The sequence below is a fragment of the Zea mays genome, chromosome 7, assembly GCF_902167145.1.
Source record: "Zea mays cultivar B73 chromosome 7, Zm-B73-REFERENCE-NAM-5.0, whole genome shotgun sequence".
Classification (NCBI taxonomy): Eukaryota; Viridiplantae; Streptophyta; class Magnoliopsida; order Poales; family Poaceae; genus Zea; species Zea mays.
In genome coordinates this window covers 133,459,942-133,486,477 of record NC_050102.1, presented here as the reverse complement: position 1 = coordinate 133,486,477, position 26,536 = coordinate 133,459,942, and the positions used below count along the sequence as shown (strand labels likewise).

The 26,536-nt window shown below is 44.2% G+C and overlaps 2 protein-coding genes across 6 annotated transcripts; both read left to right on the top strand.

The window, feature by feature from the left end:
- The first annotated feature begins 313 nt into the window (after positions 1–313).
- Positions 314–5,646, top strand: LOC100217077 (uncharacterized). Of its 2 annotated transcripts, none has more exons than XM_008652776.3 (3): positions 314–1,334; positions 4,659–4,959; positions 5,036–5,646. In XM_008652776.3, the coding sequence occupies exons 1-3, from the start codon at positions 596–598 to the stop codon at positions 5,088–5,090; spliced, it is 1,095 nt and encodes a 364-aa protein (XP_008650998.1). In that variant the 5' UTR covers positions 314–595; the 3' UTR covers positions 5,091–5,646. The 2 variants fall into 2 exon arrangements, with proteins under 2 accessions (XP_008650998.1, NP_001136919.1); NM_001143447.1 differs by having other exon boundaries at positions 351–1,334; positions 4,659–4,955; positions 5,036–5,629.
- A 13,045-nt stretch (positions 5,647–18,691) lies between these two features.
- LOC100273524 (uncharacterized) lies at positions 18,692–22,740 on the top strand. Of its 4 annotated transcripts, none has more exons than XM_008652870.2 (4): positions 18,692–18,880; positions 20,271–20,437; positions 20,744–21,637; positions 21,721–22,740. In XM_008652870.2, exons 2-4 carry the CDS (start codon positions 20,303–20,305, stop codon positions 22,633–22,635), a joined length of 1,944 nt encoding a protein of 647 aa, XP_008651092.1. In that variant the 5' UTR covers positions 18,692–18,880; positions 20,271–20,302; the 3' UTR covers positions 22,636–22,740. The 4 variants fall into 4 exon arrangements, with proteins under 4 accessions (XP_008651092.1, XP_035816309.1, XP_035816308.1 ...); XM_035960416.1 differs by having other exon boundaries at positions 18,730–18,880; positions 20,193–20,407; XM_035960415.1 differs by having other exon boundaries at positions 18,730–18,880; positions 20,193–20,437.
- Positions 22,741–26,536: the final 3,796 nt, after the last annotated feature.

The following is a 26,536-nucleotide window of genomic DNA, read 5'->3' as shown; positions in this document are numbered from 1 at the left end:
ATCTCTAGCGACACTGATGTTAACGTTGAGTTCACGGAAATGCTAGAAATTAATAACAGAGCAACCTTTCAATGCTATTTTTCTAAAGTGTGAATCTTTTAATAATAAGAAATTAATAACAGAGCAACCTTTCAATGCTATTTTTCTAAAGTGTGAATCTTTTAATAATATATATAATTTTCTATTAAAATAGACGATGAGTAGGAGTTGATTGAAAATCTGGAGATACTCCACTTTTCCGGTCCCATACTCCCATTCCTGCACCCGGATGGTCCTCCCGAATCCCGATCAGCCCAGCCGAGCCGACTAGACGAGTCCAACCAAAGGAGAACCAGGCAGGCCAATGGCCCCAAACGCCCAAACCCCACCTCCACGCCTCCACCCCACCGTCCTCCTCCTCATCTCACTCACTCCCTTTTCCTCACGCCCCCTCCCCGCCTCGAGCCCCTCGCTGGCTCGCTCCCATTCCCATCTCGCACCACCAACCTTCCGGATCCAGTGCCGCACGCCTCACTCCCCGTCCCCGACACCCATGACACGCAAGAGGCGCAAGCACGCCGCCGCCACCGCCGCCTAGGGTTCCGATCCCTTCCTCATGGATTCGCTGCCGCGTAAGCGCAAGGGCGCGCGCGCCGCGTGCTCCATGGCCGGATCCCGCCACGATGCGCCTGCCGCCCGCAAGCGCACCTGCCGCGAGCCCAAGCCGCGGCCCGAGAAGAAGAAGCCCTCTTCCGCCGATGAGGGCTCCGCCTCCGCCCGCGGCGGCGTGGTGATGACGGCGCCGCCCGCCAGCGGGCGGGCGGCGCCTGATAGCCCCGGGCGTGGGCTGAAGCGCAAGCTGGGCTGCATCGACTCCGCCACTCGGATGGGGCGGAAGAAGCGGCTCGAGAGCGAGTACGAGCTCGGCGCCGAGATCGGCCAGGGCAAGTTCGGCTCCGTCCGGATCTGCCGCGCTAAGGTCGGCGGCGACGAGTTCGCCTGCAAGGAGCTGCCCAAGAACGGCGAGGAGACGGTGCACCGCGAGGTGGAGATCATGCAGCACCTCTCGGGCCACCCGGGCGTCGTCACGCTCAGGGCCGTCTTCGAGGATGCCGACAAGTTTTACCTCGTCATGGAGCTCTGCAGCGGGGGGAGGTTGCTCGATGAGATCGCCAGGGAGGGGAAGTTTTCCGAGCAGCGTGCTGCCATTGTGATCAAGGATCTCATGGCAGTGCTCAAGTACTGCCACGAGATGGGTGTTGTGCACAGGGACGTTAAGCCGGAGAATATTTTGCTTACCAAGGCTGGGAAAGTGAAGCTTGCTGATTTCGGACTCGCTGCACGGGTCACTAATGGTATTTGTTTTACTACCTTGCTGTATTACTACCTTTCAGTCTGAAGCTCAAGACGAATAAGATCAATTTGTTAATAGTAGTATAGTACATTGCGAAGTCTAACATATTAGTGCGAAAAGTGAACTGAAAAAGCAGTAGAAGTCTAGAAGATCAACAGTCAGTCCAGCATTGGTTCTGCCATCTTTAAAATAATAATGTGATGTTAGAGACTAATCTATGGCCGTATTTAGGGCCTGTTCGAATGCACTAGAACTAATAATGAGCTGGCTAAAAAATTGCTAGTGAAATTAGCTGGCTAACTATAGCTGATTTTAGTTGGGTTGAACAAGCTAATGAACTAATGGGTAGTTGAGGGTGCAGTTAATAGTTAGCTGACTATTAGCTGGGGTGTTTGTCTCCAGCTAAAAGCAGCTAATAGTTGAACTATTAGCTGGGTTGTTTGGATGTCTCTAGTTAATTTTAGCAGCTAATTATTAGTTTTAGTGCATTCAAACAGGGCCTTAGCTGCAGAACGTCTAATGGTTCAGCTATTTTTCATGTTGCGGGTGTCATGGTCTTAGAATTCCTCTTCATACAAACTCATCTATGTTTTAGCATGACTACTTAGTATCTTTGCTAGTTGCCCATATGTGGCCTTGACTTCAGTTTCAGCTAGTGTGATGTAAATGAGTTGGGGAGTCAAACTAATTTATTCGTCTATGGTCTAGGGGCCTAAGTGAGCCGTGTAGCTCTGGTATTCCTGCCTTGGTTGTGTAACAAGCAAATGAGGCTAAGTGGCTAACTCAAGTACTCAACCTTTCTTCAGGGCATGAGCTGCCTCATCTCTGGAGTCCTCTTTAAGTTGGCAACAGCCTGTGTCTGTCTCAGTGATTTTTTGTGTGTCCCTTCTGTGTTTGAACTGACAATTGACATGAACTTTTGTGTGGTATAATTACTTGGCAAGAAGAAATGTTGCCATCAATACTTGCTCACAGAAATGAGTGCAAGCTGTTTTTTGGAGTCGTGAGTTCATAGCAAGTGTCCATTCACATTTCAACTCATCTTGCTAGGTATGATAAAATATTTGAGACCTGGTGCTTGGAAGTTCTTTATATTGGGTTTTTGTTTTCTTCCTTTGAATTTCAAAGTTAAGGATTTACGTTGATGCACAAGACAATGATTTGTGTTATCCCCAATACAAAGAGCTAGGTGAACTTTGCTACCATTGGTCTCATGGTCATGTACTCCCTCCACCCACAAAAGAATGCAATTCTAGCATAGTACCAACTACCAAGCTAAAAATTTAAAAATATTGTTATTTATAATACTCCTTCCATCTCATAAGATAAGACATAATTTTTTGGCACTTTCTTTAGAGTGGAACTTTGACCATTAATTTCTTTTAAAATATGCCATCAACAAGTACAAATTGACTATCATGTTAAAGTATTTTTGAATACAAATTCAAGTATATAACATGCATACACTAAAAATCTATGTTTTTCGCTGAAGTATTAGTCAACATTTTGAAATGTTGACTTCTCTAAAAACATGCACTCCTTATTTTATGGGATGGAGAGAGTGTTGAATAAGTACCATTAGATCTGTCATGAGATATACTTTCATACTATACTTATTTGGTGACATATTATAATCATCAATACTTTTACCTATATATTTGGTCAAACATTAGACACGTTAACCAAGAATGCACCTATAATTGCATTCTTTTATGGACAGAGGTAGTACTAAGTACTCCCTCCATCCCAAAATATAATTCATTTTACACTAATCACATATTCGTTAAGTAACATATGAATGTAGTTTCCATGTATGTCTATATTCATTATCATTTGAATGAATGTGGATGGAAAAAAAGTGAGTTAGAAAGAACTAAAATTTGAGACGAGGGAGTACTAACTAATTAGAGTAACTCAGTTTTACTAAAAGATCTTAGGTCGAACATTTCTTTAGTGCTTTCTTAGTTTGCTAGGCAGTGATGTTTAGGTTGCTTGCTATCCTGTTTAAGTTCAAGCACTGCTTCATACTGATATTTTGTGCTGTGTTTTTGGAGTCATGAACTGGTAGCAGGCAGGTATCATTGTGTCACCCATCTTGCCCCAGTGCCAAGAGGCAAGAAATTTAAAGTTTGCTGCGAGTTTATACCTCTTTAATGGTTTTTTTTTGTTTTGGTGTGCTAGAACTACTTCTAGTTGTTAGTGCAGAAAATTGGATTTGATGTTCTTAGCTTGCACCAGTTGACAAGATTATCCTCAAGTAATGTTAACGTGTTATGGTCTTTTTGGCATGACATAAGCTGTCATGTTACATGTTCTGGATGCTGCTGAGTCATTTTATGCATTAGAAATTGTTGTGACCTTTGAGTAGAACTATATAATCTACTCTCTCCCAAACCCACTCATGTGGGAGCCACCAACACTGGGTCTTTTTATATAATATACTCATCTGTTTCAGATAAAAAGTTGTTTTGGCTTTTCTGGATACATGGTTTTTACTATGTATCTGGACATAGTATATATTTAGGTGCATAACAAAATTCATATACCTAGAAAAGCCAAAACGACTTACAATTTTAAACGTAGGGAGTACAATTTTGGAGTTCTATGGAAATGGGGCAGTAGTTTTTAAAGTAGTTGCTTATATTTCGTACTGTACCACTACTAACGAATTTTAGCAAATCTGCTGTCTTTAGCTTTAGCTTCAAAATGCCTTGTGTACACACTTATAGCCAGTTGTGGTTCATATACCTGAATTATGAATAGCCAAACCTACATCTATTGTAATGTAAAAGAATTTCTAGTGGGATTCTCTGGATTAAATTATAGGGTGTTTGGTTTGAGGAATGAGCTAGTCCATCATCTTCCCACTCCTCACTTTTTTTTGTTTGGTTTGTGGCATGGAATGAGTTGATCCATCACCACCTCATTCTTCATAGTTAGTTTGTTAGTACATACTAATATGAGAAATGACGTCATCCCACTAAATTTGAGGAATGAACTCATGATGCACCATCTCATTTTGGATGGAGTGATTCCTCAAACCAAATACCCACTTAAAGATTGTTTTTGTCTGTCAACGAGGGACAAATTTGTTATTTTGAACACTCTGCTGGCACTAACCTATCTTAAGAGAAACATTTGAGCATTTTCCTGTTATACAGTAGCATCACTATTTTTCATGCTTTATCTTGTGATTGGCATAGATGACATCTATGGACTGTTTTATATGCTTGGCTGTAGAATCTGTAACTTCTATTTGCTGCACTACAAATAACTCTGTGTATATGTTTTGTACACGCTAATATGTGGTGTATGCATTGATCAGGTCAGAAAATGTTTGGTGTTGCTGGGAGCCCTGCATATGTGGCACCTGAAGTTCTTTCTGGAAGCTATTCGGAGAAGGTTGATATATGGGGTGCCGGTGTGCTACTACATGTACTACTACTTGGTTCACTTCCATTTCAAGGGGGCTCTCTGGACGCCGTTTTCGAGTCCATAAAGACACTTGAACTTGATTTCAGCAGCACCCCATGGGAATCAATATCAGTTCTTGGACGGGATCTTATTGGGCGAATGCTAAATCGAGATGTCTCTTGCAGAATGACTGCTGATGAAGTTCTTAGTAGGTTCAAACTTCAAAGAGTCTCATTTAGCGTTGTTATAATTTTTTAGAATTTCTTTACTTACTGATACCTATTTCAGGTCACCCATGGGTCGTATTTTACACAGAATGCCCCCTGAAGGTGGTAGCTGCTAATTTGTGTCTCCCTAACAAGGTTATAGCACCCAAAATTCCATGGGACAGACACAAATCAGAATGTGACTCAGTGTCAGACGCAAGCCAAAGGTCAGAGGATCAGGATGAGTGTGGCATAGTTGACGCATTGGCGGCAGCAATAACACGTGTTAGAATATCAGAGCCAAAGAGAAGTCGGCTCTGTAGCCCCGCAATTACCATTCAGCAGGAATGCTCGTCAAACTTGAAGAATAATCTTTGCACGGCTTTCTGACCTGACCTAGTTTATAGCACCTGATCGGAATGGCGTCCATTCTTCTCGCTGAGAAGGTCGTTCTGATTTAGGTGTTGTAGAGGCGAGGATAATAACTCAGCTTTTCCAGCCAGCAACAAACGTCTGGTATTTAGTGTTTCTTTCAGTGTTCCTGATGAACCCCGCAGTTGTAGCTGCTGTAAAATTCTGTAAATAGCATGGTCCTTTCTCAAGCTGCGCCTGGGTTGCTAATTTGTGCCACCAAAACCGTTTCACGCAATGTTCATAATTCATGATCGAGTTGTGCAAGACCTGTCTTAATTCTGATGCTTGTCACCCGAAACTATATTTGGCACACGTATCATGAATAGCTTGGTACCACCGATACCCATGTGCTACCCGTTCTAAACTGTGGTAATGGATATCATTCAAATGTTTCTTCACAATTTATTTGAGTTCTTAATTAATTTTAGTTTAAAAATATAATTTGTTTGAGTTTATAATTAATTTTAATTCAAAAATATATAGAAATATAGTTAGATTCTTAAATTTTGTAATGTAAAATTTAGTGCCCATTATCATCCTAACTACATCTAAATTGTACTGTAAGCTGGAACATTGTAAGTCATATTGTTTTTTCTAGATATGTTGTTAGTTATGTATTAGAAAAGTCATACCAACGCAACGTACAATTTAGAATGAGTGTAGTAGCATTGAATTTCTATAATATGGATCTAAATCTAACCCAAATATAAACATTGCTCTTTTGATTAATAGCTCAAATGCAAATCATAGCTCATTCAACGCATCTTTCGCAAAGCTTGACTTCGGCAAGGATTTGCAAATTCACTTAAGACACAAGTTTGAATACAAACATCCAGGTGGAATGCCCGGTCTAGAAAGTACGAAAGTTCGAATACAAACATTCTGGTGGGATGCACCTGTCCGGAAAGTACCAAGCAAAACTGGAACCGGAAACAGCTAAAACTCAACTTAACCTTTCATCCCAAAGGAAGCATCCAGATCCCTCAAAATTATAGAATCCACTTTTTACAATCCAGCTTCTGGTCCAAACAGTCTAACTTTTTTGAGCTTCCATAATCCAGCTTTTAAAAAGCTACAGGCTAGTTCTTTCTAGCTTTTATATATTAAAAGCTTTAGTTGGTCTAAACAGGTCCAACTTTTCTCTAGCTTCTTGTCATAGGCATCATAGGGAGCGGTCACTCATGTGGGGCCGCACCTATGCACGCCAAAAACGATAGGCCGCAGGGGGCGCTGGCAGCAGCGCGTGCAAGGAAGGCACGGGCGCTGGTAGCAGCGCGCGCAAGGAAGGCATGGCAAAGGAAAGCGCGCACAAGGAAGGCATAGCAAAGGAAAGCACGCGCAAGGAAGGCATGGCAAAGGAAAGCGCGCAAGGAAGGCATGACAAAGGAAAGTGACTGATTTGATGGCTAAATTGATAGACCTAAATTGTAGGGGAGATAATTTCAATTAGTCACTTGCTTAATTAGTGGTTGCCTAGTTAATCAACCGGTGGCCTATATATAGGCCTGTACGCAGGAGACAAAGGAAGAGGGAATATATTATCAAACCAATCTCTCTCTCGCAATGACTCTCAAGCGCCTAGGGCTGCTACCCTAGAACCAAGTCTGCGGCAGAGGGGTATAACCTCGTCGGAGAAGACAACTATCCCCATGGACCGAAGGTCCATGACACCTGGTATCAGCTCCAGGTTATCCTCACCACCACCAGCCGCCCATCCCTCACCACCACCAGCCGCCGCGCCATCAGCCGCCGCAACGCCCTCCTACCCGCCCTCTCCAACTCCAGATGCATTCACTCGGCTCAAAGAGAGTTTTGGCCGCTTCGCAGAGCAGTGGGATCAGTTCGTTGTGATGTTCCACCGCTACAAGGAGAAGACAGAGAAGGAACTCCAAGCAGCGGTGCGGCTTCAGACGGCAGCGCGAGGGTTCCTGGCACGCCGCCAGGTACAGTCCCTTCGTGGGGAGAAGCACCTTGCTGTGCCCTCCAGGGCCACCCCATGGCCGTCATCACATGAGCAGGCCGTGGTGCACCTGCAAGCCGCAGTGTGCGGCTTCCTTGTTAGGCGGGCGGTGCGGAAGCTGCACTTGCTGATCAGCTCATCGCTGCACCAACTCGCAGCCTGCGCGCCCAACCACCAGGTCTCGTCTATACTTTTTGAACCCTCTGCAGAAGTCGAGATCTGGGTATGCAGCCCCCCTGCACGGCCAAAGAGGGTTGTCTCCTTCATTCGGGCACCTGCTTTGGTGCTGGACAGACCCAACATAAGAACGAGCTGGTTTCTCCTCCACCTTTCATTCAACGTGAAGGCCGCAGTTCAGCTCTTTCTTTGGGATCCAGGAGGACATAGCTGCAGTTCAAATTTATATTTTAGTTCCACAATTATTTTTTATTTTCGTCTTAAATAATAAAGGTAAGCCGAGATGTAAAAGGCTTAACCTTAAGTCGTGTCAGGTAAGTCTATGGCAGCTCGAGGACGAGCTGGTCCTCAAGGGAGGGGGAGATGTCATGGGCATCATAGGGAGCGGTCACTCATGTGGGGCCGCACCTATGCACGCCAAAAGCGATAGGCCGCAGGGGGCGCTGGCAGCAGCGCGTGCAAGGAAGGCACGGGCGCTGGCAGCAGCGCGCGCAAGGAAGGCATGGCAAAGGAAAGCGCACACAAGGAAGGCATGGCAAATGAAAGCGCGCGCAAGGAAGGCATGGCAAAGGAAAGTGACTGATTTGGTGGCTAAATTGATAGACCTAAATTGTAGGGGAGATAATTCAATTAGTCACTTGCCTAATTAGTGGTTGCCTAGTTGATCAACCGGTGGCCTATATATAGGCCTGTACGAAGGAGACAAAGGAAGAGGGAATATATTATCAAACCAATCTCTCTCGCAATGACTCTCAAGCGCCTAGGGCTGCTACCCTAGAACCAAGCCTGCGACAGAGGGGTATAACCTCGCCGGAGAAGACAGCTATCCCCATGGACCGAACACTTCTACAATCTGATAGTCGCCTAGAGGGGGGGTGAATAGGGCGAAACTGAAATTTATAAATATAAACACAACTACAAGCCGGGTTAGCGTTAGAAATATAAACGAGTCCGCGAGAGAGGGCGCAAAACAAATCGCAAGCAAATAAGGAGAGTGACACGCGGATTTGTTTTACCGAGGTTCGGTTCTCGCAAACCTACTCCCCGTTGAGGAGGCCACAAAGGCCGGGTCTCTTTCAACCCTTCCCTCTCTCAAACGGTCCCTCGGACCGAGTGAGCTTTCCTTCTTCTCAATCAACCGGGAACAAAAACTTCCCCGCAAGGGCCACCACACAATTGGTGCCTCTTGCCTTGGTTACAATTGAGTATTGATCACAAGAGCAAAAGAGAAAGAAAGAATGCGATCCAAGCGCAAGAGCTCAAAAGAACACGGCAAATTACTCTCACTAGTCACTAGGGTTTTGTGTGGAATTGGAGAGGATTTGATCTCTTTGAATGTGTCTAGAATTGAATGCCTAGCTCTTGTAAGTGGTTAGAAGTTGGAAAACTTGGATGACCATGAATGTGGGGTGGTTGGGGTATTTATAGCCCCAACCACCAAACTTGACCGTTGGCTGGAGGCTTCTGTTCGATGGCGCACCGGACAGTCCGGTGCACACCGGACAGTCCGGTGCCCCTGCCACGTCATCACTGCCGTTGGATTCTAGCCGTTGGAGCTTCTGACTTGTGGGCCCGCCTGGGTGTCCGGTGCACACCGGACATGCACTGTTTGATGTCCGGTGCACCGGTATGGGCGATTCTGACTTCTGCGCGCGCTGCGCGCGCATTTAATGCACCGCAGGGAGCCGTTGGCGCCGCAGGGAGCCGTTGCTCCGCTGGCACACCGGACAGTCCGGTGCACACCGGACAGTCCGGTGAATTTTAGCGGAGCGGCTGCCGCGCGAACCCGAGGCTGGCGAGTTCCGGGGGTCGAGCTTCCTTGGAGCACCGGACATGTCCGGTGCACACCGGACAGTCCGGTGAATTATAGCGCGCCGGCTTCCGAGAAATCCCGAGGGTGAAGAGTTTGAGTCTGGGTCCCCTGGTGCACCGGACAGGTACTGTTCACTGTCCGGTGGCACACCGGACAGTCCGGTGCGCCAGACCAGGGGTGCCCTCGGTTGCCCCTTTGCTCCTTTATTGAATCCAAAACTTGGTCTTTTTATTGGCTGAGTGTGAACCTTTTTCACCTGTATAATCTATACACTTGGGCAAACTAGTTAGTCCAAAGATTTGTGTTGGGCAATTCAACCACCAAAATTATATAGGAACTAGGTGTAAGCCTAATTCCCTTTCAATCTCCCCCTTTTTGGTGATTGATGCCAACACAAACCAAAGCAAATATAGAAGTGCATAATTGAACTAGTTTGCATAATGTAAGTGTAAAGGTTGCTTGGAATTGAGCCAATAAAACTTCTTACAAGATATGCATGGAATGTTTCTTTCTTATATAACATTTTGGACCACGTTTGCACCACATGTTTTGTTTTTGCAAATACTTTTTGTAAATCCATTTCAAAGATCTTTTGCAAGTAGTCAAAGGTATATGAATAAGAGTTTGCAAAGCATTTTCAAGATTTGAAATTGTCTCCCCCTATTTCAAATGCTTTTCCTTTGACTAAACAAAACTCCCCCTAAAAGAGATCCACCTCTTAGTGTTCAAGAGGGTTTTGATATACCATTTTTGAAATATTACTTTCTCCCCCTTTTGAACACAATAGGATACCAAATGATAAAGACTTTTGGAAAGCACTAAGTTTTTGAGTTTGGTGGTGGTGGTGCGGTCCTTTTGCTTTGGGCTCATTTCTCCCCCTTTTTGGCATGAATCGCCAAAAACGGAATCATTAGAGCCCTTGAAGTGCAATCTTCCCCTTTGGTCATAAATAAGTGAGTTAAGATTATACCAAAGACGAAGTCCTTTTGCGTTTGAGCTTTTACTCTCTCCCCCAAGGATGAGATGCTCATTTCTCCCCCAAAGAAGAGAGAGTTGCTCGGAGTGGTGGCGAAGTATGAGTTACGGAGTGGAAGCCTTTGTCTTCGCCGAAGACTCCAATTCCCTTTCAATATACCTATGACTTGGTTTGAAATAGACTTGAAAACACATTAGTCATAGCATATAAAAGAGATATGATCAAAGGTATTCAAATGAGCTATGTGTGCAAGCTTAGCAAAAGAAATTTCTAGAATCAAGAATATTGAGCTCATGCCTAAGTCTGGTAAAAGATTGTTCATCAAGTGGCTTGGTAAAGATATCGGCTAATTGATCTTTAGTATTAATGTAAGAAATCTCGATATCCCCCTTTTGTTGGTGATCCCTAAGAAAATGATACCGAATGGCTATGTGCTTAGTGCGGCTATGCTCGACGGGATTGTCGGCCATTTTGATTGCACTCTCATTATCACATAGCAAAGGGACTTTGGTTAATTTGTAACCGTAGTCCCGCAGGGTTTGCCTCATCCAAAGCAATTGCGCGCAACAGTGACCTGCGGCAATATACTCAGCTTCGGCGGTGGAAAGAGCGACCGAATTTTGCTTCTTTGAAGCCCATGACACCAAGGATCTTCCCAAGAACTGGCAAGTCCCCGATGTGCTCTTCCTATTGATCTTACACCCCGCCCAATCGGCATCAGAATAACCAATCAAATCAAAAGTGGATCCCCGAGGATACCAAAGCCCAAACTTAGGAGTATAAGCCAAATATCTCAAGATTCGTTTTACGGCCGTAAGGTGTGATTCCTTAGGGTCGGATTGGAATCTTGCACACATGCAAACGGAAAGCATAATGTCCGGTCGAGATGCACATAAATAAAGCAATGAACCAATCATTGACCGGTATACCTTTTGATCCACGGACTTACCTCCCGTGTCGAGGTCGAGATGCCCATTAGTTCCCATGGGTGTCTTGATGGGTTTGGCATCCTTCATCCCAAACTTAGCAAGAATGTCTTGAGTGTACTTCGTTTGGCTAATGAAGGTGCCCTCTTGGAGTTGCTTGACTTGGAATCCTAGAAAATACTTCAACTCCCCCATCATCGACATCTCGAATTTCTGTGTCATGATCCTACTAAACTCTTCACATGTAGACTCGTTAGTAGACCCAAATATAATATCATCAACATAAATTTGGCATACAAACAAGTCATTTTCAAGAGTTTTAGTAAAGAGTGTAGGATCGGCCTTGCCAACTTTGAAGCCATTAGTAATAAGGAAATCTCTTAGGCATTCATACCATGCTCTTGGGGCTTGCTTGAGCCCATAAAGCGCCTTAGAGAGCCTATAGACATGGTTAGGGTACTCACTGTCTTCAAAGCCGGGAGGTTGCTCAACATAGACCTCTTCCTTGATTGGTCCGTTGAGGAAGGCACTTTTCACGTCCATTTGATAGAGCTTAAAGCCATGGTAAGTAGCATAGGCCAATAATATGCGAATTGACTCAAGCCTAGCTACGGGTGCATAGGTTTCACCAAAATCCAAACCTTCGACTTGTGAATACCCTTTGGCCACGAGTCGAGCTTTGTTCCTTGTCACCACACCATGCTCATCTTGCTTGTTGCGGAAGACCCATTTGGTTCCTACAACATTTTGGTTAGGACGTGGAACTAAATGCCATACCTCGTTCCTCGTGAAATTGTTGAGCTCCTCTTGCATCGCCACCACCCAATCCGAATCTTGGAGAGCTTCCTCTACCCTGTGTGGCTCAATAGAGGAAACAAAAGAGTAATGTTCACAAAAGTGAGCAACCCGAGATCGAGTAGTTACCCCCTTATGAATGTCGCCGAGGATGGTGTCGACGGGGTGATCTCGTTGGATTGCTTGGTGGACTCTTGGGTGTGGCGGTCTTGGTTCTTCCTCATCCTCCTTTTCTTGATCATTTGTATCTCCCCCTTGATCATTGCTATCATCTTGAGGTGGCTCGTCTTCTTGATTTTGCTCTTCATCATTTTGAGCCTCATCCTCATTTTGAGTTGGTGGAGATGCTTGCATGGAGGAGGATGGTTGATCTTGTGTACTTGGAGGCTCTTCGGATTCCTTAGGACATACATCCCCGATGGACATGTTCCTTAGCACGATGCATGGAGCCTGTTCTTCACCTATCTCATCAAGATCAACTTGCTCTACTTGAGAGCCGTTAGTTTCATCAAACACAACGTCACAAGAGACTTCAACTAGTCCAGTGGACTTGTTAAAGACCCTATATGCCCTTGTGTTTGAGTCATAACCAAGTAAAAAGCCTTCTACAGTTTTAGGAGCAAATTTAGATTTTCTACCTCTTTTAATAAGAATGAAGCATTTGCTACCAAAAACTCTAAAATATGAAATGTTGGGCTTTTTACCGGTTAGGAGTTCATATGATGTCTTCTTGAGAATTCGGTGAAGATATAACCGGTTGATGGCGTAGCAGGCGGTGTTGACCGCTTCGGCCCAAAACCGGTCCGGTGTCTTGTACTCATCAAGCATGGTTCTTGCCATGTCCAATAGAGTCCGATTCTTCCTCTCCACTACACCATTTTGTTGTGGCGTGTAGGGAGAAGAGAACTCATGCTTGATGCCCTCCTCCTCAAGGAAGCTTTCAATTTGAGAGTTCTTGAACTCCGTCCCGTTGTCGCTTCTTATTTTCTTGATCCTTAAGCCGAACTCATTTTGAGCTCGTCTCAAGAATCCCTTTAAGGTCTCTTGGGTTTGAGATTTTTCCTGTAAAAAGAATACCCAAGTGAAGCGAGAATAATCATCCACAATAACTAGACAGTACTTACTCCCGCCGATGCTTATGTAAGCGATCGGGCCGAATAGATCCATGTGTAGGAGCTCTAGCGGCCTGTCAGTCGTCATTATGTTCTTGTGTGGATGATGAGTGCCAACTTGCTTCCCTGCTTGGCATGCGCTACAAATCCTGTCTTTCTCAAAATGAACATTGGTTAGTCCTAAAATGTGCTCTCCCTTTAGAAGCTTATGAAGATTCTTCATCCCAACATGGGCTAGTCGGCGGTGCCAGAGCCAACCCATGTTAGTCTTAGCAATTAAACATGTGTCGAGCTCAGCTCTATCAAAATCTACTAAGTATAGCTGACCCTCTAACACACCCTTAAATGCTATTGAATCATCACTTCTTCTAAAGACAGTGACACCTATATCAGTAAAAAGACAGTTGTAGCCCATTTGACATAATTGGGAAACAGAAAGCAAGTTGTAATCTAATGAATCAACAAGAAAAACATTGGAAATGGAATGGTCAGGTGAAATAGCAATTTTACCCAAACCTTTGACCAACCCTTGATTTCCATCCCCGAATGTGATAGCTCGTTGGGGATCTTTGTTTTTCTCATATGAGGAGAACATCCTTTTCTCCCCGGTCATGTGGTTTGTGCACCCGCTGTCGAGTATCCAACTTGAGCCCCCGGATGCATAAACCTTCAAAACAAGTTTAGTTCTTTGTTTTAGGTACCCAAACGGTTTTGGGTCCTTTGGCATTAGATACAAGAACTTTGGGTACCCAAACACAAGTCTTGGAATCCTTGTGTTTGCCCCCAACAAATTTGGCAACTATTTTGCCGGATTTGCTAGTAAGCACATAAGATGCATCAAAAGTTTTAAATGAAATGGCATGATCATTTGATGCATTAGGAATTTTCTTCTTAGGCAACTTGGCACGGGTTGGTTGCCTAGAACTAGATGTCTCACCCTTATACATGAAAGCATGGTTAGGGCCAGAGTGAGACTTCCTAGAATGAATCTTCCTAATTTTGCTCTCAGGATAGCCTGCAGGGTATAAAATGTAACCCTCGTTATCCTGAGGCATGGGAGCTTTGCCCTTAACAAAGTTAGACAAGTTCTTAGGAGGGGCATTAAGTTTGACATTGTCTCCCCTTTGGAAGCCAATGCCATCCTTGATGCCAGGGCGTCTCCCATTATAAAGCATGCTACGAGCAAATTTAAATTTCTCATTTTCTAAGTTGTGCTCGGCAATTTTAGCATCTAGTTTAGCTATATGATCATTTTGTTTTTTAATTAAGGCTAGGTGATCATGGATAGCATCAACATTAATATCTCTACATCTAGTGCAAATAGAAACATGCTCAACATTAGATGTAGAGGGTTTGCAAGATTTAAGTTCTACAACCTTAGCATGCAACATTTCATTCTTAGTTCTAAGGTCGGAAATAGTAGCATTGCAAACATTAAAATCTTTAGCCTTAGCAATTAAATTTTTATTCTCTAATCTAAGGCTAGCAAGAGATGCATTCAATTCATCAATCTTAGCAACAAGTCAACGTTATCATCTCTAAGATTGGTAATTGAAACATTACAAACATGTGAATCAACCTTAGCATTTAAAGTAGCATTTTCATTTCTAAGGTTGTCAATCATCTCACGGCAAGTGCTTAGCTCACTAGACAGTTTTTCACATTTTTCAACTTGTAGAGCGTAAGCATTTTTAACCTTAACATGTTTCTTATTCTCCTTGATTAGGAAGTCCTCTTGGGAGTCCAAGAGATCATCCTTTTCATGGATGGCACTAATTAGTTCATTTAATTTTTCCTTTTGTTCCATGTTAAGGTTAGCAAAAAGAATGCGCAAGTTATCCTCCTCATTTTTATCATCATCCTCATCACTAGATGTTTCATATTTAGTGGAGGACCTTGATTTTACCTTCTTTTTGCCATCCTTGGCCATGAGACACTTGTGGCCGACGTTGGGGAAGAGAAGGCCTTTGGTGACGGCGATGTTGGCGGCGTCCTCGTCGTCGGAGGAGTCGCTTGAGCTTTCGTCGGAGTCCCACTCCCGACAAACATGGGCATCGCCGCCCTTCTTCTTGTAATACTTCTTCTTCTCCTTTCTTCTTCCCTTCTTGTCGTCGCCCCTGTCACTGTCACTAGACATAGGACATTTTGCAATGAAGTGACCGGGCTTACCACACTTGTAGCAAACCTTCTTGGAACGGGGTTTGTAGTCCTTCCCCTTCCGTTGCTTGAGAATTTGCCGAAAGCTTTTGATGATTAGGGCCATCTCCTCGTTGTCGAGCTTGGAGGCGTCAATTGGTTGTCTACTTGTAGACTCTTCCTTCTTCTCCTCCGTTGCCTTGAAGGCCACCGGTTGCGCCTCGGAGGTGGAAGGCTCGTCAAGCTCGTTGATCTTCTTGGAGCCCTTAATCATGCATTCAAAACTCACAAAATTCCCGATAACTTCCTCGGGGGTCATTAGTGGATATCTAGGATTCCCACGAATAAATTGTACTTGAGTGGGGTTAAGGAAAATAAGAGCTCTTAGAATAACCTTAACTACTTCGTGGTCATCCCATTTTGTGCTTCCGAGGTTGCGCACTTGGTTCACCAAGGTCTTGAGCCGGTTGTACATGTCTTGTGGCTCCTCCCCTTGGCGAAGACGGAAGCGACCGAGCTCCCCCTCGATCGTTTCCCGCTTGGTGATCTTGGTGAGTTCATCACCCTCGTGCGCCGTCTTGAGTAGGTCCCAAATCTCCTTGGCGTTCTTCAATCCTTGCACTTTGTTGTATTCCTCCTTGCTTAGGGAGGCAAGGAGGATGGTTGCGGCTTGGGAGTTGAAGTGCTCGATTTGGGCCACTTCGTCCGTGTCATAGTCCTCATCCCCTATTGATGGTACCTGTACACCATACTCAACAACATCCCATATTCTTTTGTGGAGAGAGGTTAGATGAAAACGCATCAAATTACTCCACATAGCATAATCTTCACCATTAAAAGTTGGTGGTTTGCCTAATGGGACGGAAAGTAAAGGTGTATGTTTAGGAATGCGAGGGTAGCGTAGGGGGATCTTACTATACTTCTTGCGCTCTTGGCGCTTAGAAGTGACGGAGGGCGCATCGGAGTCGGAGGTCGATGTTGATGAAGTGTCGGTCTCGTAGTAGACCACCTTCCTCATCCTCTTGTGCTTGTCGCCTTTCCGATGCGGCTTGTGGGAAGAAGATTTTTCCTTCTTCTCTTTGTGATGAGAAGAAGATTTCTTCTCCTTCCCTTTGTTGGAGGAGCTCTTTTTCTTCTCCCTCCTTTTGGTGCGGGACTCTTCCGATGAAGTGCTCCCGTAGCTTGTAGTGGGCTTTTCGCCGGTCTCCATTTCCTTCTTGGCGTGATCTCCCGACATCACTTCGAGCGGTTAGGCTCTAATGAAGCACCGGGCTCTGATACCAATTGATAGTCGCCTAGAGGGGGGGTGAATAGGGCGAAACTGAAATTTATAAATATAAACACAACTACAAGCCGGGTTAGCGTTAGAAATATAAACGAGTCCGCGAGAGAGGGCGCAAAACAAATCGCAAGCAAATAAGGAGAGTGACACGCGGATTTGTTTTACCGAGGTTCGGTTCTCGCAAACCTACTCCCCGTTGAGGAGGCCACAAAGGCCGGGTCTCTTTCAACCCTTCCCTCTCTCAAACGGTCCCTCGGACCGAGTGAGCTTTCCTTCTTCTCAATCAACCGGGAACAAAAACTTCCCCGCAAGGGCCACCACACAATTGGTGCCTCTTGCCTTGGTTACAATTGAGTATTGATCACAAGAGCAAAAGAGAAAGAAAGAATGCGATCCAAGCGCAAGAGCTCAAAAGAACACGGCAAATCACTCTCACTAGTCACTAGGGTTTTGTGTGGAATTGGAGAGGATTTGATCTCTTTGAATGTGTCTAGAATTGAATGCCTAGCTCTTGTAAGTGGTTAGAAGTTGGAAAACTTGGATGACCATGAATGTGGGGTGGTTGGGGTATTTATAGCCCCAACCACCAAACTTGACCGTTGGCTGGAGGCTTCTGTTCGATGGCGCACCGGACAGTCCGGTGCACACCGGACAGTCCGGTGCCCCTGCCACGTCATCACTGCCGTTGGATTCTAGCCGTTGGAGCTTCTGACTTGTGGGCCCGCCTGGGTGTCCGGTGCACACCGGACATGCACTGTTTGATGTCCGGTGCACCGGTATGGGCGATTCTGACTTCTGCGCGCGCTGCGCGCGCATTTAATGCACCGCAGGGAGCCGTTGGCGCCGCAGGGAGCCGTTGCTCCGCTGGCACACCGGACAGTCCGGTGCACACCGGACAGTCCGGTGAATTTTAGCGGAGCGGCTGCCGCGCGAACCCGAGGCTGGCGAGTTCCGGGGGCCGAGCTTCCTTGGAGCACCGGACATGTCCGGTGCACACCGGACAGTCCGGTGAATTATAGCGCGCCGGCTTCCGAGAAATCCCGAGGGTGAAGAGTTTGAGTCTGGGTCCCCTGGTGCACCGGACAGGTACTGTTCACTGTCCGGTGGCACACCGGACAGTCCGGTGCGCCAGACCAGGGGTGCCCTCGGTTGCCCCTTTGCTCCTTTATTGAATCCAAAACTTGGTCTTTTTATTGGCTGAGTGTGAACCTTTTTCACCTGTATAATCTATACACTTGGGCAAACTAGTTAGTCCAAAGATTTGTGTTGGGCAATTCAACCACCAAAATTATATAGGAACTAGGTGTAAGCCTAATTCCCTTTCACAATCCAGCTTTCACAAATTCGTAGCTTACAATCCACCTTTAAAATTTAGGGTGAATCCAAACACCACCTAAATCAGTTTCCTTCCTTGCTACTGTCTCCAGTAAATTACAAATAGCGGAGGGGATTGAATGTACTAAAATCACCTTACTATTTGTTGCTAAATAGGCCCTTAGTGTGCCTCCTGAAATATGAATCTTTCCTTATCGTTATTCCCTTGATCTAACCAGAAAGCCTTGCTTAGTTTTGTAGCTAGGCAATAGGCATCTCAATTGTCCTATTCTTGAAGAAAACTACTATCTCTTCCCTTCTCTCCTGTTTTTATTCGTTAAATCATAATTTTGGGCCTGCCTTGTTTTCTCTTTTATCAGATTTAAATGAGATTTACTTTAATTTTAGCCGTTTAATAGTGTCTTAGGACATCTGGCTGACTCAAATGGCCTATGGCTACAAGGTCGTTTCCGTCTAATTTAAAACAGTCAGTTTATATAATTTAAAACAGAGAGAATATTTAGCAAATGAAATCAATGGATATTTGCTTGCCTAGTTGATTTTTGAGGAGAGAGAAGAATAGCTTAACGTAACAATTACATCGTGGCCGTATAGAAGAAGCTAGTTGATTTTGAAGACAGAGAAAAATAGCTCAATTCAACAGTCAGTTGCCATATAAAAAGAAGCTGAAAGCTGAAGCCGGTGAGGGCTATACAAAGAAGCCCATACATTCATAACTTGGAAAGAAAATAACACTTTTCTTTTTGCAAAATACAAAAAAAAAATCCCTTGACCGGACAGGTCCTGTGGCGGTCTGGTCCCTGCCAGTCAGTGCTCATCCTTTGCCTTATCTTTTCGCATAGTCGCATTCACCCAGCGTGCGCTCTCTTTTGCTCTCTCTATCTCTCTCGTGGCAACGACTGCGCGAGCGCCGGCGCCTACGCCAGGTGCCCAGGCCTCCGTCGGTCATTTCGCCAGGCATTCGTCGCGGGCTCTTCGCCGGCGACGAGCACACCCACCAAGTAGGCACACCATTCTCTTCCCTTCCTTCTGCGAGAAACTCCGAACCGTGTCTTAAGCTACTTGTATTATGCCTACTAGATTCGATTTTTTTTTACAAAGAAAAGGCTTTACATGTGTAGCCCCATGTATTTTGCTGGGTCCGCCCCTGTCTATATATCATGTACATCGTATATCTCTGAACTTTGGACATTTGAGATGGACAGTGCGTCATCATATCCTTGTTCTAATCAATGGCTTATATAGACTAAGATAACCGTCAATCGATGACTAAAGGCATTTGGTTATATCTGATGCTTTTCAGTTCTGAATCCGAGCAGTGCTTCTCTACATACAGTCGCATCTCGCAGTGGCGGATGCAGAACAAAATTCTAGGTGGGGCCGATAGTGTATGAGACAAATCATCAGACTAGATCATAACTGTAGATTAATGATAATAACACGAATGTTAAATAATAATATCTAGTGTTTCCAAAAACGATATGAATACCAAAAAACCTTTTTGGCTATCTAAAGTAGAGCTAGAGAGAGAAAATAGGTGGACTGACTAAGGACGAGGCACTAGGGCAGAGCAGTTGCACCGGCGTGTCGTTCTGGAGAGTCATCAAATTTGTCGTGAGATGGCGTTGGTGAGAACGATATGCAGGAGGAGCGAGTGCAGGAGGCGAGGTAGCGATAGATGACGGTGACAGCAAGCGATAGCCATTGTCGTGTTGCGACGGCGCGGAGAGACCCTAATGAGTTAGCGAGGGACAGATGACGCCACGATCCCACCAACAGCTTGCCCATCTGCTAATGCGGACTAGGAGGCAAAATATCAATGTTGTGTGCAGGATCCCGACGAGTCGACGAGCTGATGGGTGATGAGAAGGCAAGGTGCGCTGCAGCGGGCGGGTTAGGTCATCGACTTACTGGTCAGTCGATGACTGAAGAAACGAGTGAGCCACGAGTGGGCTTGCGCTAGGGAAGAGAATCAAATGGCTTAGATAAAGAGTGGACTGAGTAGTGAAACGTCGATAGAAAAATAGATCAAAATCTAATTTTTATTAGATTTGTCCACGCTAACTATACAAAAGTTTATTTATTTTGCTGTGTACCTAAACCTAGGCATAAAGGATTAAAAAATTTGAGGTGGGGCCATGGCCCACCTTGCCCACCCCTTGCATCCGCCCCTGGCATCTCGCATGCCTTTTGAATTGCAAAATTGTACCTAGTCAAGGTTTCGATTTTCGAGAATAGGCTTCTATCTAAGATGTTCAGCACTCGTGGTCCATTTCAGTGCACTTATCAGTATCACAACATTATGTTGGACAGACAGATTCTCGTGACAGTGCCTTCCTGGTCGCCTTTCGTTGAAGTTACTGAATCTGAAATCTGACCATCATGAACCAGGTTGAGGATTGGTCCTTTACGAGCATGTTATAATGGGAGAGAACGGAGTTCAGCTGACACTGACCTCCACTTTGAAGAGCACAGGCAAGCCACGGATCAATGCGGACGGGCTGAATAATGGATCACATACTACCAAAGTAAGCATCGGAAAGCGTAGAGATATAGAGGTAGCGAAGTTTTTCTTCGGTCATCACTAGCTTGTCTCACATTGCAAAGCTCTCCCTAATATGCAAAAAGAAACCATTTTCCAAAGCAAGGACTGAGCTGAATATATCATATATTTTTGGTACTTAATATACTAAAAACAGGTTTGCTGAGCATCAGAATTGGTTCCTAGCTTGGTCTAGGCGCACAAATAAATATGGGAAAACAATCAACATATAAAATTCAAATAATTTGAATTGTCCTTTTATTCTTGACCACTGTTCTCTGTTCTCTCCCACCTCATTTCCGAAGAATTCCTTATGTTTCAGGAGAAGCATGAACACGGTGGCACTTTCCAACCATCAAAAGGCCAGAAGCAGCAGCTGTGCACAACATGTGCAAAAGGGCATACTTGTCAATCGGTCATCAACCGGACAAGACAAATGCGAGCTCTAATCGACTCAAAGAAGCCTTACCAAGCACACTCTGTATTCAAGCACTTAATGGATGAGGGGCACAAGCCTTCATTGGTCACATACACAATTCTACTGACCGCCCTGACGAACCAGAGGATGTTTGAGTCGATTCCATCACTGCTTGCTGAAGTTGAACTAGCTGGAGTTAGGCCAGACTCCATCTTCTTCAATGCCTTGATAAATGCGTTTGTTGAGGCGAAGCGGATGGGCGAAGCGATAAACACATTCTGGAAAATGAAACATTCTGGCTGCCACCCAACTACAAGCACCTTCAACACACTGATAAAAGGTTATGGCATTGTAGGCAAACCCGAAGAATCACAGCGCGTCTTCGACATGATGGGCGTTGAAGGATCAGTCAGGCCTAACCTCACAACATACAACATTCTTGTGAAGGCATGGTGTGATCACAGAAATCTTGAGGAGGCCTGGGGTGTTGTGGGCAAAATGCAAGCAGGTGGTTTTGAGCCTGATATTGTAACTTACAATACCATAGCCAGTGCATATGCCAATAATGACGAGACATGGAGAGCAGAAGAGCTCATTGTGGAGATTCAGACTAGAGTGCGCACCAGTGAGCGAACATGGGGCATAATCATTGGTGGTTATTGCCGGGAGGGCAGGTTGGAGGAAGCATTACGATGCGTCCAGCAAATGAAGGATGCAGGAAGTGTTCCTAACGTCGTCATCTTCAACACACTGCTGAAGGGCTTTCTTGATGCAAATGACATGGCTGCTGTCAATAAGGTGAGTTCAGGAGAAACGTTCCACTTTTGTTCATGTACATGCTAGGAAAATAGATTATCTAATTTTGTGTCCATGTGATGCAGATCCTGGGTCTGATGGAGAAATTTGGCATCAAACCTGACATCGTTACCTACAGTCACCAGTTGAACACATTCAGCTCGCTGGGCCACATGGCTAAATGCATGCATGTATTTGACAAAATGATCGAAGCAGGAATTGAGCCAGATCCTCAGGTATACAGCATTCTCGCCAAAGGATTTGTTCGTGCTCAGCAGCCTGAGAAAGCAGAAGACCTTCTGTTGCAAATGAGCCATCTTGGTCTCTGCCCAAATGTCGTCACTTTCACCACTGTCATTAGCGGGTGGTGCAGCGTGGCCGACATGGAGAGTGCCATGAGAGTCTATGACAAGATGTGCAAGTCAGGCGTCTATCCCAATCTCAGGACATTTGAGACTCTGATCTGGGGCTACAGCGAACAGAAGCAGCCATGGAAAGCTGAGGAAGTCCTTCAGATGATGCGGGAGACTGGTGTCAAGCCGAAGCAAAGCACCTACTGTCTCATTGCTGATGCATGGAAGGCTGTTGGTTTGACTGAGAACATCAACAACTCAAATGGTTCCCCCAATGGTCCTTATGCAATCGAGAAATTGGATCATTCAAATGACAATTGCAACGTGCGAATATCAGAAGACAATAATAACAAGCTGCAGTTTTTTGATGAAAGTAATGGGCGTGCAATGAATGGCCGTTCACGTTCCAGTTTTCTTCAGATAACAAATGCACTAGGCAGCAGTGGTATAGTTTCTGCCAAGGTCATGAAGGCTGGAGAATTTCCATCTGAAAGACTGAAGGCTATCAAAAACACATCCTTTCCACAAGGATTTCAATTGTTGCATCTCGAGTTTTGTAGGAAGCAGCTTCGGAAGAATGGTGGATTCTGTAGTCAGAGCATCAACTCATTCAAAATGGGTTTCTCTAGCAGAGGATGCATTTATTAATTCGATGTACACATTGGGCTGAAACTTAAACAAAAACAAATCTCGGTGTTCCAAGTCTCCGCCTATGATGCGGGCCATTTTTATGATTCAGACGCAGTTCCTGCAGTGTCAAGCATTTCAAACGTTTAAAAAAAATTCCACAAGCAGTTTCAAAATACGTGCTGTTTAAATGCAATAGAAACTGATAAGACTACACACATGTCTAAAAATAGGGACATTGAACCGCTATAAGTTTGGCGGAGGCCATTATCAAGGCAGCTCAATTGGCAACCACCTCTACGGTACCGTTACTATAAATCAAATTTGTAGCAGCAACGTTGGCTATAAGCTGTTAAAATTTTGCCGTGAGCTATGAACTGTAGAGAAACAGTAAGTTGTTTGTATGAAACAAGCATAAAATCCACTCCTCTATTCGTCCATTTCGAAAAGAAAAAGGAAAAAAAATGCCAAAACAACATGTAAGGTCCAAAACTAAACTATACGAAAGCTATCGCTTGCGAAAAGCAAATTTAGGTTTTGTATGTTTGGTTGGCTTTCTATGGGCGTGTTTGTGACCCTGTCCCTGGCCAGCTCGGCCCGTTCAATTGGACCAGGCTGAGGCTAGCCTGTCCCGGCTACTGCAACTCACTTTGTTTGCGCACTTGTACCATATGAGTCTGGCTCAGACGAGCTGGTGTTTGTCACCCAATATGCAGCCAGGCTAGAAGACCAAAATTACCTAAACGCGGAATCCTTGCGCCACGAGCAGCCAGGCTCCCAGGAAACGGACCATGAGCTCGTTTCTGTGGAGCCAGGCTGAGAGGCTCAATTTGCACGCGTACAGCCTGGCTCTCGAGCCAGCCAGGCGACGCAAACACAAGAGCTGCAGCCCGGGAGCGCAGCCAGGCTGCTGGGCCATGGCGGCAAACACGCCCTATATTTTCTTTGACAGCACAAACAATTTTCAGAAGCCCAATTAAAACACAGACACGGTCTTAAAGATGGCAGGTGTAGTGTAGATTCCGCAGAAGCTTGCCGACGCGGCCGAAGTGAGCCCATCGGGCCGAAACAGTACAACGCCGATTGAGTAAGTAAGAACATGTTTTTTACTATTTTGTTATTATAAGATAAGATGCACTGACAGCCACATTTTTTTTCTCTCGCGTCTTGATTTGGATGGTGCGATTTATTAGATACGATGGAGGGATTCTATTAAACTTATGGTATAATTTATATGTTCATTTATTTTGAAGCCTTTAATCTGGATAACAGGAGAGTAAATCTGGACTCGTCTACAGGACCGGTCCTGACATTTCGGAGGCCCTAAGCGAAAATCAATATGAAGGCCCTATACGAAAGTTTGATTCTGCTATTTTTTAAATATGATATCTGAAAAATAAAAGAAGTTGATGATTTATATTTTTTAAAATGATATGACTGGAGACTGTTACAATATTTTATGAGTTGTAAAATTATACAGATTATGTAATATAACTCTACATTTTCTTTGAGAGCAAGTATTTTACTTTTAATTTTTCAAACTAGCCTAAACCTTAAAATGCACCGTAAACCAAATTTAAATACGTTAGAGCAAATTTTCTGAAAACAAATTTCAGCAAACTAAACTTGGATTAAGCAACGTAGGTTATTAGGATGGGCCCTCCGGTAGGCTAGAATTAAGCAACGCGAAAGGCACAGGTGTACAACACCTTACGACTTACGTCCTTCCCGCATCAATCGATATTTAGTATTCGTCATAAGCAGAATGTTGTACGACCTCGAAGAGATGATTCCAGAAAATTAGAGAGATGCAACAAATAAACGAGAATAGAGATTTACTTGTACCATATATGTATTTGGACATAATATAGACAAACGGGGCCCTACTGATCTTGGAGGCCCTGAGCGGTCGCATACCCTGCGTACCCTCAGGGTCGGCCCTGCTCGTCTAGTGATATCTTCAACTCAAATCCATTGGCGCGGCTAGTGCGTTCCAATATATAGTACGTAATGTTTTAGAACTTAGGTTAGGTTGTCTGTAGCAGTCTAACCAAAGTTTATTCAAAAGTATTGTTTTGTATTGTTTTACACTGTAGTTTAAATTCAAGATGGATTCGGATGTATAGATATCCGAATTATTCGTATTTGTATTCGATTTAATATGAATGTTAAATAGACATATCTTTCTCTATCTAGTTTAAGATTCGTATTCGACAACATTCGACAAAACCGTGAAATATCTGATACTATTCGTATCCGAAAGAAAACGTATTCGATAAAATCAATTTAAACTTACTTTTATTACTAATTAAAAATTACAAGTGATTTTAAACTTTAAATGATGTACTAAAAACTGACATACACCATTTAAAATGTTAAAAGTATGCATATCATAAATAAATGATTGTGTTAATCTTACATTAACAGTGATATACAATGATAAATTTTAATTAATATTAAAAAGTCTAATTTTGAATATATTAGATTATTCGAGTTTTGAGTCCAAAATACAAATATACTTAATATACGAAAAGATTATATTTAGAGTCTAAAATATAAATATACCAGGTATAAATAATTTATTTAAAAATGTGATATTCAACTAAGTTTCAATTAAATAATGTATATGTACTATTGTTTATAATTTGCTTGTAATATGATTTTTATCAATTATAAATCCATCGATAAAACAAATTAATACTTGTTATGATGATATGTTCCAAATCAAGTAAGTGTCGAATGTGAATTCGAATTCGAACTATTCGTTTTGTATCCGTATCCGATAGTATTTGTATTCATATTCGAATTAAAATATGGTAAATAGTGACATTCGGATTTGTTTCCACGCGTATTCTATCTTAATCCATCCCTAATTTAAATATATGTATGCGTATGAATAAGCTGTGGAAGATAGCCTTACCCATGCCGACAATAACGCGTTTCATCCAGCTTTTCTATCTAGCAACAAAAGGAAGGACACGGGCATGTGGTCTGCCTCGTTCCCTCACAAATACGGAACAGTCGCAGTGACCAAATGTCTCCGTGCGTGCCTAGCTCATCAGGATCGCAACGCAGAGGGAGATAAAATAAAAGGCAGGGTCCTACGTTTTGTCGACGCGCACACACTGTAGCAGCGCCTCACCGAGCATCATGCGCCCGGCCGGCAGGTTGCTCCCGTTGTAAACAAGCAAGTCCCGAACGAACAGAAGGGTCACAGATCGAATTATTGTTGTTGCCACCTCCCAGAGCAACATGTCGAGTGTCATCAACAGTAGCGTGTCAGATTGCTGCACCACCTTCTAGCTCTCCCTTTGTTTTTTAATCCCTCGGCATCTGTTGTTCATCGAAGCATCACCATCAGCTCCGATCCGGACGCTAGACTAGAACTGCACGGACAACTCTGAATTATCATCATGCATCTAGCAGTGCAGGTGCAAGAGTTGTAGTGCATATGCACTGCCCCTAGTATATATATCAGCGATCAAAGTGGCTCACACGTACAGGTACGCGTAGAGTGCCGCCATGCATGTCCCGTAGTTCCCGTTGAATGTGCAAGCTATAGCGTAGGAAATCATGTGCGTGTATGTATGTGATGCACAGCACAGATCAATCGGTAAAGCAGCCAGGACAACGTTGCCACCACGCGCCCACGCCACATGTCCTGTCTTATCGCGCTATAGCGTACGTATGGGAGCGACAGACATTATCACGTCACCACCACACTTGGCACAACAAAGCACTTATCTTCTTTCTTTCTCTTTTTCTTCTTTCTTCTCCTATTTAGTTCTCTCTGCACTTATATCCCCGTATTCAAACTCCACTATATAAAAATACAGTATACAGTGTAAAACCGTGTTTTCGGGTGACTATAAGGATGAGCCGGTGTACTTGTCAATGACCACAGGTGTGAAAACCAATGGTC